Source organism: Ruditapes philippinarum, unplaced genomic scaffold (genome assembly GCF_026571515.1).
Source record: "Ruditapes philippinarum isolate M1 unplaced genomic scaffold, ASM2657151v2 ctg2191_1_1_1_1, whole genome shotgun sequence".
Classification (NCBI taxonomy): Eukaryota; Metazoa; Mollusca; class Bivalvia; order Venerida; family Veneridae; genus Ruditapes; species Ruditapes philippinarum.
In genome coordinates, this window is record NW_026857887.1 from 166,988 (window position 1) to 178,860 (window position 11,873).

At 30.4% G+C, this 11,873-nt stretch overlaps 1 protein-coding gene across 1 annotated transcript; it reads right to left on the minus strand.

Annotated features, from left to right (window-relative positions):
• Positions 1-673: 673 nt before the first annotated feature.
• LOC132751392 (V-type proton ATPase 16 kDa proteolipid subunit c-like) lies at positions 674-10,847 on the minus strand (the record flags this gene model as incomplete). The annotated part of the gene is given in 3 exon segments (XM_060741558.1): positions 674-2,608; positions 4,213-4,396; positions 10,837-10,847. Coding segments are annotated over 3 exon segments (409 nt in total), but the record flags the coding sequence as incomplete, so codon positions are not given.
• Positions 10,848-11,873: the final 1,026 nt, after the last annotated feature.

Below are 11,873 nucleotides of genomic sequence, written 5' to 3' on the forward strand. Positions count from 1 at the left end.
AAAATTTAAAATTACCATTTATTGTCATACAAATATTAGAGGGACTTTACCATCAACGTATATTGGAAATATAAATTCATCACAAAGAAGTATAATACGCTTATTAAATACCATTTTTTGGTACTTGCTAAAAAAAAACTAGAAGAAAAAGGAAATAATGGTATAATTATGTCACTTTATCATATTTTATCTATACATTGTGATGGAATGTTCCATTATATAAATGTAGGTAACAAAATGGGTTATACTACTACACACATGGGTTTAGGGATTTCTCAATCAAACTTTTTACGCTCATAAGTTTACAACCAACTGTTTACATGGGCGAAGACTAAAAAATTATCTGTATAGAAAGAATATAATATGCTAATATAAAAGAAAAGAGAAGTTTGGAGAGAGAAAAATGAGCGTAAGTAAACAAAAGCATAACAATACAGTCCAAGACTTTTATTCACTCATTTTTTGTCAGAGTTCAAAATGTAACAATTTTATAGCTGAAAAAATGTGAAATGTTGTTTTTTATTCTTCATATTTCAATCGAATCCATTTATCTTTATTTTAGAAATATGCATTCAGACATAAGTTTGGTGTGCTGTTTAAATACATTCTTCTTTCTTTTCTTTAAACAATGTCGGTCCGTACATTACTCACTTTTCATACATTTCATTTATTAAAATAGTTTGTTTCTTAAAATAACTGGCCAGATCAATCCAAATATATTATTTTTGAAACAGGTTATAAATTAAGAAAAAAAATCAAATAAAAATCATTCAGTAATAATAAAAAATATAAATAGATTATTTGAAACAGACTATACATACCTCAAAATCATTAGCAAACCACTCATTCTCATTAAATTTATTAATTATTTCACCAATGAATTTTGTCAGAATGTAAAATTAAACCATTTCAGCAAAGGTAATTTTTTTGTAATTCTAGCAACAAGCTAAAGCTTTACAATTCTGTCTTGGTTACGAGAAGCTACGAACATTTCAAAACAAATGTTCCGAAAAAAAACAACTAAATATAAAAATTATGACTAAAATCTATAATCTGATCACAAGAGACAGTTGTCTTGAAAGCATATAGAAGAAAAAGTATAAATACATAAATTCTTTTTGTTTTTATTTCACATATACATTATTTTTCTAAATCTTAACTATTTAACTGGTAAGTACAAGTTTATATCATCTAAACATTCTTATTCTACATTTTGGCAAATTTAATATGATTACTCATTATCAATTAAAATTAAAAAAAAAAAACTAACAAATTTAATTACAAAGATATAATGATATTTGATGAAATCTACATACATGTGTTACACTACATGTACACTACATGTACCTGGAGGGGAAAATTTTTAAAAGATCTTAATTTATTTTACCATGAAGTGAATTTATTTTACCATGAAGTGGGTTAATTTGTATTTAAACATTTTTTTGTACCTTCAAATGCTAAAAATAACAACTAAATTTTTATATTTACATTCTAATTTTTTTTTACTTTATTTTTCAAGTAACATTAACATTTTTTTTCCATATATATACGTATTGTATATATATTTACTCTACCCTGGTTTCTTCACAGTTTGTCAGTCCATCGTTCGAAGACTACTCACTATATACATGTAATATATTATAACAAAACATAATATACAATATTTATCACGAAAAGTGTTGTTTTTCAATTCAGTCAAAACAAGTTTTTTTTGTTATTTTTTATTTAAATAACATTCAGTAGCATACATGCTTCGTAAATGTAAGACCAGAAATATTGAGCATTTTTTATTCAAGTCGGTATTGCTTTGAACCGGATTAATTTAAAATATTGACAATAATTGTGATACAATATTCATGTATACACAAACTGACATAATATATATATGCACTTATGATCGCAGACAGTAAAAGTGCAAAATTTTGTCCGACTTAAATGAGAAATGCCCTGTATTTCGACACTCATAAATATATTTCTAGATATATCCACTATGAAAATTTGTTCATTATATTTATTCGGAATTATGAATATGATCAGCACATAAATCAATTCCTTGAGGACGTTGTGTCATTCGTTAGAATTTTTTGATGCAATGCAAAAATGTTGACATTTTCTCAATAGAATTAACCCGAACCTTAATCTACCCAAGCTTTGCATTCAATCAAGCCATTTATAAGATGCGTTTCACACTTGTATTTTGTTCCATATTAAAAAGAAAAGTGAATTTCATGTTTAAACTGTTATGACAGTAAGGAAAATGACTTCTTCTCATACTGTGTTGTTTTTTTTCTAAATTTTATAGACACTATTCTACCACAATCTTTCCAAGTATTATACTTTTTTATATTTTTATTATTTTGTTAAAACGGGTACCTAAAATGAGCACCGTAGATCTTAGTTCTTGGTCTTTGTGGCCAAAATTAGAGCCACAATCAGTCCGTATAAACCCAACACTTCAGCAAAAATAAGAATTAGAATCATTCCCACGAATAATCTTGGTTGTTGGGCTGTACCTCTTACGCCAGCGTCGCCTACAACACCGATAGCAAAGCCGGCAGCGAGACCGCTCAGACCGACACTCAAACCTGCTCCGAGATGACAGAAACTCCTGAAAAAATATAAATGGTTTGAAATGAAAACACATGCAAGAACTGCCTCCACAAAGATGTTTGGCTTTGTAAAGCAAAGAATTTCTGAATTCAGTCAAAAGTTGCTACCAAGTATTTTATCTTTGTATTACAATTTAATCTACACAATTCAAACTACACAAATGAGAAACATGTTACAATATTTTTGTGCATATTGCTGTAGACTATTGAAAAAACCTTTATCATTTCCTACTAAATCTCATACTTATCTAGAATGTGTACACTTTTTACACTTTTCTTTAGTCTTAAAACATAAAGATATACTATGGTCAAATTTGATATCAGAAAATATTGACAATTGCTACACAGTCTCTTTGTAAATATGAAATAAACATGTTTTGACTTCACACAAAGTTTATATGTCATGTTTTAAACTCTACACACATAGGTCGGCACAGTATAAATATATAGTTTTCAGACCTTGTTTCATTTTTTGCTGAAAAAAAAAATTTAATGGAATAAACATTCCCAAGAATAATTTAAATTCTCCTAAAAATTTTGTTATTTTGTTTATAAAATGCATTATAAAGATTATTTATAGCCACATTGTACATACATGTATAGGCCACCAAGAAACCTACACCCCCACCCACAAAAAATCCAGATTTGATTTTGTTTTTCGCAGGGACAAGGTCTTTTTCCTAGTTGCCAAACAATTGAATATTTGAAATTGAATCTTGAAAATTCAGAATCTGTGAAGATTTCTCCGAACCCACATCAACTTTCTAGGCACAATATACAACTTATTTCAAGAAAACGGGCCGTTTTTATGCGGATTTTTATCATCTGAATAAATATTGTTTACAGAAATATTTTAAAACCACACTTAATTTTTTCCAAATTCTAAAGACACATTCTTTTGTGATTTTGTGTCTTAAATCACTGGGGTCTTTAACTGGCGGTTAACTTCTACAGACAGTAATTCGAGGATAATGTACACTGCCTATAAATAGAATAGCTACTGGCAAGTAAGACAAATCAATACGGGAAGTAAAATAGCTGTAATTTACCACACTTGTTTATTGACTAATACACTATTGAAACTAACTGCAACTTACATATCTGCTAAATTAACCATAATGATATTTTCTATTTCACCCAAGAGGGTTACTGTATACATTTTATATTGATGTGTAGACTCATAATTCATAACAACTGTATAACTGATCTTAAATAATTACATGTACATGTATACACTATCTAAAGACATTGAAAATATTAGTTCAATAAATATAAGAATTTAGATGGATATATATGTATAGATTTCCTTTACTTTTCCAGTAAAAGATGCCAAGTTAAGCATGACACTTTTAAGGAAGATTTGGAAGTCAGAGACTGCAAAATGTCTCACATTGGAAGTCACATTATATAGGTAAAGAAGAAAAAGCATTATATTTTGGAAGTCAAAAGCCAAAATCAGAAGCAAATGACTCCCAAACTTCCATTAATGGAAGCCCTGGTCACAAAGGCTAACCACTTCTGGTTTTAGCTGGTTAAGGTGTAACATAGGCATAAAGGTACAAATGTTCGTATTCAAAGATTTCTGTTTAGAAATTTTACTCACTTGAAAAGATCATATTCACCATCTATACTATTGGCTATAAGGGCAGCGACGACCAGACCGTAAATAGCCAAGATACCAGCCATGACAACGGGAATGATGGATTTCATGATAAGCTCAGGTCGCATGACCGACATCGCCGCAATACCAGTACCAGACTTTGCGGTTCCATAAGCTGCTCCCAGGGCTGAAAAAAGAAGGTAATGAAAATTATATATTTATTATGTTTGAAAAATATAAAAAGTTGAACAGAAATGACAACACATTGACAAAAATGAAATGGCTTTCCTCTAAATTTCTTCATTTTCCTAAAACCTGTCATTTGTTATTCAATATCCTAAATTGCTTCATACTATTACCCTATCGAACATATAGGAAAATCAAGTGCATTATTACACCAAAAATGCACAGCATAAAATGAATGCTTACATGTCAAATGATGTCATTTATGATGACAATAAACCAAATGATGCCAGGAAAAATACTTATACATGTACATGTATGCTCAATGTAGTTTAATATATTTTTATCCATTCTCTTTCATATTAGCACATTAGAATTGTGATAAATATAAATTTTTCTTGCATTTGATTATACATGTAGTTTAATAATGCCCGGTTTATTGTCCAAATGTTTGGTTTATTATCATTCACCCCTACTGGTCTTTGTGATATTGCTGTGCATTTGAACTTGAACCTTGCATTCATTTTACAAAGTGCACTCAAAATAGATAATTTTTTTACACGTATTTATCTCCTTATTATCAGGCATCATGCAATAATATAATGTTTTTATTTCACAACTATTCCTTCCTTATGTTTTCTTTGTTATCAGTAATCAGTGGACAAAGGGACATTTAAATATTAGGCAGTTTTATTTTCTAAGAAAAAGTCACTTGGGTGCATTATTTTCCATACGGGTTTTATAGTACTGCTACACATGTTTGCACAACGTCAAAATAAAAGCGACATATAAAGTTATGGAAGCCAGAACTATATTTTCCAAGGTGGGGTTAAAGTACAATTATCTTTCAATATTGTCAATAAAAAGAATGGTTCTTTTTAACTAGATTGCACACACTGGATATATATGAGCCTTGTCACGACAAAACCAACATAATGCGTTTGCGACCAGCATGGATCCAGACCAGCCTGCGCATCCGCGCAGTCTGATCAGGATCCATGCTGTTCGCTTACAAACCCTATAACAAGTAGAGAAACTGATAGCGAACAGCATTGATCCTGAATAGACTGCGTGGACATGCCAGTCTGCACATGTGTGCAGTTCAACCATACAGGCTCTACACTGCTGATCTCTTGTATTTTGATACTGAAATCCCTCCAACATTAAATGGACTGTTCAAAATTCACAGCAGGGTGATTCCATTTACACCATTAAGGACTAAGTTAATATATCAATGGCATAAACATGTATGTTATGTACAAGTAACACAAAACATTGCTAAAGAAGTATTGTATCATGATTGTATATAAATCTTTATATCAGACTAAAAAAAGGCCGAGCCACTGTGTAATCAATAATTCCTAACAATGAAAATCATGGGAAATACTCTAGCTAAACACAGGCTGTATGATCTGCGAGTAACTATAACTGGAGAAGCCATATTGATTTTACTATTGGATATTGGATGTTACAACCCACACATACTCCACAGAAATCTGACAACCTTGCAGAAATTAGGCTTTTTTTCCATACCATTAACAAACGATTAGACATTCATACAGAAGTTTACTGACAAATAATTATACTGAATTTTGAAAAAAATAAAATTCTTTCACTGTATTAAGGTATCAGGATTTAAAATAAATAAGAATGACCCGACATTGTGAACACCATACAAAATCTTATTCTTACTACATACATTTTCTGCAATATGCCTATTTCAGAACATTGAAAAGCTTAGTCTAATAATTGTCCAAAGACAAATGTTTTTTTTACCAATAAATGTAACTCAGCAAAATATGCTGTAATAGGAAATAGCAAAAAATAAATCAAAGTACATTCAGAGGTCAATATTCCTTGTGATGAAAGACTTGCGGCACACTGGATAATATAGTATTGATTTTCATTTTAATATTTATATCCCCTGTATAGCACAGCACGAGACATAGATTTTTTTCTGCTAGAAATTCATGGAACATTTACAGACATAGATTATAGATGTAAAGATGTCTAACTAAAGTACCATGCTTACTAAACTTTTACTTTTATACTGAAATACAAGTGACCTTCACTAATACTGAAACCCAATTTTATTCTATGTACTGTAATTCATTATTTTTTCTGCACCTAGAAACTAAGTTAAAACATTCAATTATTATGTTTCATCAGTTTGTGTCATTCAATGATATTCCTCAAATTCATTATTGGTTTAATCATAAAGGGGCAGATTTTATAAAATCAATCAATAAAGAGTAAAAAGTAGGCAGCAATTTTTATGTGTCAATCATGCCTGATTTTATTTAAATTTGTCTAGAGCAAATTTTCATAAATTTATGAGATTTTTCTCCTTAACAATTTCTTAGTAGTTTCACAATATAACTTACGAACTTAACTCTTGGCCTTTTGCACTTAAATAACAGACTTTCCATGATTATAATTTGGAACAAATCATTACCAGTTAGTAACTGACAGAACTTCTGTACCAAAATTTATCCTAAAATTTAGTGTTCACAGAATGCACAAATGATTATAAATAACATTCAAGAAAGAGTAATACTATAGTTTTTTGTCAAAATTATAAATGAAGTCACAATTAACAAAGAGATTTCAGAAATAAAATCACAACTAAATAAATGTACATATTTTTGGTAAACTTTAAACTTCCAGGTTTTCTTAAACTTTTAGATTTATTTACAAAAAAAAAGAGACAAAATTACAAGAATGTTAAGGCCTACAAATTATTTTTGCTGTAGTTTGTACACTTATCCCCCCCCCACAAAAAAAAAAATATATCATAAAAATTTCAGTAAAACACACACTTTATTCAAACCATTCACATATCTATTTATCAGATAACTTAAACTTTTACCATTACAATCACAACAATAATTTGCTGTAGTTGTTTTCCTTCACTTATCAAGTCAGTACTTAAATTATAACCACCGCATTTGTTTGTTCTAGATAACCAAACATTTCCCATTAAGGGGAGATAAACTACTTGTAAGTATTGGTGAGAAGACAAAATGAATTTTGTTTTCCTCAGCAAACTATTTTTTAATTGGAATATTAATTCAAGGAAGAAGAAGCGTGACAGCCGAAAAGTTGATTCACATCAATAAACAAACATTAAAACTTTACTTGTTATTGTACTATTGTATAATTATTGTCAGAGATTTTTTCCAGGATTTTGGGAACACGGCCCATACCCATGGAATTGGGAATTTCAGCAGTGTTTTGTTAAAAATTGGGAAAAAATACATGACTGAAATTTTGCATGGATGCAAACGATTACTGTCTATGATGGCATCTTCAAAGATTTAAGAACTATGACAGTGAAGAAGCCCTTATTTGCAAAGATTTTAGAATTTTTATTCAATATTTTTATTTTGTAACTTTCAATTGTGGATTGGGAAAATAATATACTATTTTCAATTGGGAATATGACCCAATAACGGCTATAAAATAAGCCCAAAAAATCCCTGATTGTATACATTACAATCAAGAAATAATTCAATTAGTATTCAGTTAAGTATTAAGGATGGTGTCACACTACAAAATATGACACTGTCTCACCAAAATATAGATTAATTTATAAAACAAAATCACTAAATTTCTTTACTTCATGGACAGACCTTGCTAGTATAGTAGTAAAAGAAATATTGAGGGAAAGTTAGACTTTATAAAGAAAATTCTGAAATTATGTCAAAATACTGTATACCCATATTTCATTTATTAAAAGATCAAGAGTGAAACATTTTCTCTTTAGAAGATTAACAGGGTTCTCACTAGGACTTTAAAACATGGAGTCCATGGACTCCCAACCCTGAAAAAGTTGGAGTCCAAAAGCGCGTCGCAATAAATATGTTTATAGATTAGTCATTCAATGCTCACAATAGCATTGCTGATATTTTGAATCTTCAAGAGACTTTCAAAGTTTATAGTTATTCAAAAAAAACTTTTAATTATTGTTTTGTTGTTAATATTTATTATGAAATTATTTCATTATAATGCATCAACACAATTCATGGAAATCGTTTTTTTTTCACATTTATACCAAATCAAATTTTATTCTGGTTAAATAAGTCCACTCTAAAGACAAAAAGTTTATATTTGTAAAAAAAATGTAAATGTATATAGGCAGCGTTTAGCGGAATGAATAGGAAAATCGTGTACAGCTTCACACAGTGTGTAAGAGATTCATCCGATCGGCAATTATTTTAGCAAATATCTTCAAAAGGGGGCAAATTAAAGATCGATATTTAAAGATTTAATGTTGATTAAATAATAAAAGAACAATTTATGCACGTGTTTGGATTGGAAACTGAGAATTTTTGCGAAATTTTAGGGTTTCTGGCGAACGTGAAATCGCCGATGTTCGGATCAATTTTCGGATCAAAGAAAAGCATATGTGTATTTTTGTTTGTTGTCTTGGCATTTCGGCACAATATCTTAAATTCTTAATACTCTTGTAGAACGTTTTTGCAAGAATGAAACTAAAAGCAAAATTGTGCCTAGAAAAATGCCGAAAATATTCGACAATCATTCAAAATTACACTCATTTGTAATTTGAGAAAACAGTCTTTAAACTTGCGGCGTAAATAGTCGATAATTTTATCCTTTTGTCGGTAAAATTTGCTAATTTCCAATCAACTGTTGATCAAAGATATAAAATTATCACATTGTGTTATATCTGGTAATTACATGTACAGCGCGTGTATACATTAGTCTGATCACTATTGCGTGATAATGACCGGAAGCGTTATCGCTGATTGGCTAATCGCTTCACGGGTCGATGTGCATAGGACCGCCTACCTATAGACTGACACGCGCTGACGTATTTGTGTATTTGTGGTTGTAAACAATCGGTAATTTTATGCGTCCCCAGGCAAAATTAAGCGTACGTGGAATCCTTGCTCTGAAATATTTGCGTCCAGCTGTAATAAACATGCGTACCGGGACGCCGAAATAAGCGTCCCCGAGAACCCTGGATTAAGTTTTGATTTTCTTGAAACAAAATAATCTAATATCATACTGTTTTGCTAAAAAATATTGTAATTTTTCATGAATTTCAAGATATTTTCATACGAGAATAGAGAAAAACTGCCAGCTTAAATTACTTATAAATGACTGGCTTTGTAAAATTATGAGACATGTAACCCATTGAAATAAATACTTTTTTAACTTTTACTAATGAGTCTTATCTACACGCAACAAAATTAAACAGTAAAATCAGTGAAGCTTAATGTCTCGACAAAACCTTAATATTCATATATCGTCACTGTTTAACATCTATATCTATACAGAAAAAGAATACAAAGGATTAGGTCACGGTAAATTATTCATTACATGATATCTTCACCCTATCACCAGAAGCCAAATTAAGGCCCCAATGAATCCATATCCAAAATAGTCATTCCCACCCCCCTCCCAATTTGCAAAAAGGAATCCTAATAGCATCCAAAAAATATCAAAATGTTTCAAATTCTCGTAAAAGTTTGAACTATTTTGACATGTTTCTTAAAAGAAGTGACAGGTTATACATGTATGATTATACACATATGTTTAAAAAACTCTTACTAGTCATGTATTATAAGGTAGTTTTTTTATTATTATTCACTTATTCAATGTTTCTAAAATTTCCTACAATGTCAATTAATTTTTCCCAAATTATGCCAGAGGCCTTTTCCCAAAATAGCTGGAAAAGGTCCTGCATTAGAACTTTACCAAACATTATACTGTTGGGCAAATACAGAGGAAAACTCAGGCTTTTCATTTTTATCTGAGACAACAGATGCTCCAAAGAAAACAACCGATTTTGCTGAGGGTCAAGGGTGATACTTTAATGTAGAGCCTAGAGGATGAAAATACATCTGATTTTAACAGCATTTTAACCGATGAAAACCCTGAAAACTGTTACATTTATGCCACATTTACAAGTGTTTATTATAAAATATTGAAGTTTTTAACACAGAAAAAGGTTTATATATGCAAACAGTCAGCTGTAACACTACCCTTTTCTTGTCCCATGGGAATGAAATACTTGTACCAGAATGGACTTGAAACTTTGAAACCAAAAAGCAAACACCTTGTATTCGAAACATTATATAAATCACAAATTACTGTTATTGTTCTTTAAGTCTTTGGTTCATTCATCAAAAGCTTTAAACACAAAAGTATAACAAAGCAATATTACAAATTTAAGATGATGATGATGATACATTGATAGAAATTCAGGACAGGTCTAAGTCATGTGATTATGAAATGATTTCTCCTATTCCTCCCATCCATAACAGCAATGATCGAAAAGCCTACAAGTAAATTTACAATTCTGTGACATTTTTAAACCAAATTATGTACATAAAGCATGAAAACAATTGGTATGATAATGAATGTCAATGAAAATAATCGATTTCCGGTTGTACACCAAGACCTTTCTCAACTCACCACTAAATGCCCATTTGCGGCTGTTGCTCCCATAGCCCGAAAAATGGGGGTATGGTGGTCTATCGAGATCTGTTCCTGACATTCTTTAAAGGGTTTTTGTGATAAAAAACAAGGGTAACACTGAATAAAATAAATAAATATGCCGGTAAAACTCCCCCAAGAAATACTATTCCTTCCCAGATCATGCAAAGACGACAAGTGGTGACGTATACAATCATGTGACCACGGTAGGAAGTAGTTGACCTAAAACAACCGAAAAATCCTGTTTTGTGGGGTGTTGGGGGTTTGGGGGGGAGTGTTAATGAAACTGTGATTTTGTTACAAACTAATTCCCTATTGGCTCGCTTTTTATTATTCAGCCACTCAGCGAAAGGTTGGGATAAACGTCCATGGCCATATAATTTCCGGACTGATATAATTACACTTTCAATAGCCTTATTTTGTTAGCATAAATTAATTACAATTAACACTAAATTTATAATATTTTAGGGCATAGATATTGCTGATGTCAAGCAGAGGACATATAGATAACAAGAGATAGGCAACCCTTCTTACCATTTAAAAATATCACGCGTTGCTTGCTAAAACTAAAAGTTGGTAGCAAAGTAAAAACTTATTAACCATATTATCAAAATCAGTTTAAAATAATACATTTTCTTTTGTTCCTCTGAAAGGCTTATGCATTTGTTCTATGGCTGCAGGTTAAAAATAATTTTACAGTTCCCATTTAGATAAATGTACATCAATTTATAATAAAGAATAACTACTTATTATTTTTTTTTGTAACAAAACTATTCATCATATGACAAAAACCTGGCTCAGTGGGTATGGCTTGCTATGTTTTTCTAAGTGAAAGGCATGGAAAGTTAAACAATATTTTAACAAAGCGAGCAATAATAAAGATTTTATCTTTTTCAAATGGGAATTATTAAATTAAAGGTCAAATTACATCCATGAAGTTTTTATTTGCTACAAAATGCTAATTTCCACTTTTTGATAAGCCATGTAAGTGATATATGTTTCTAATGGGGGTATAA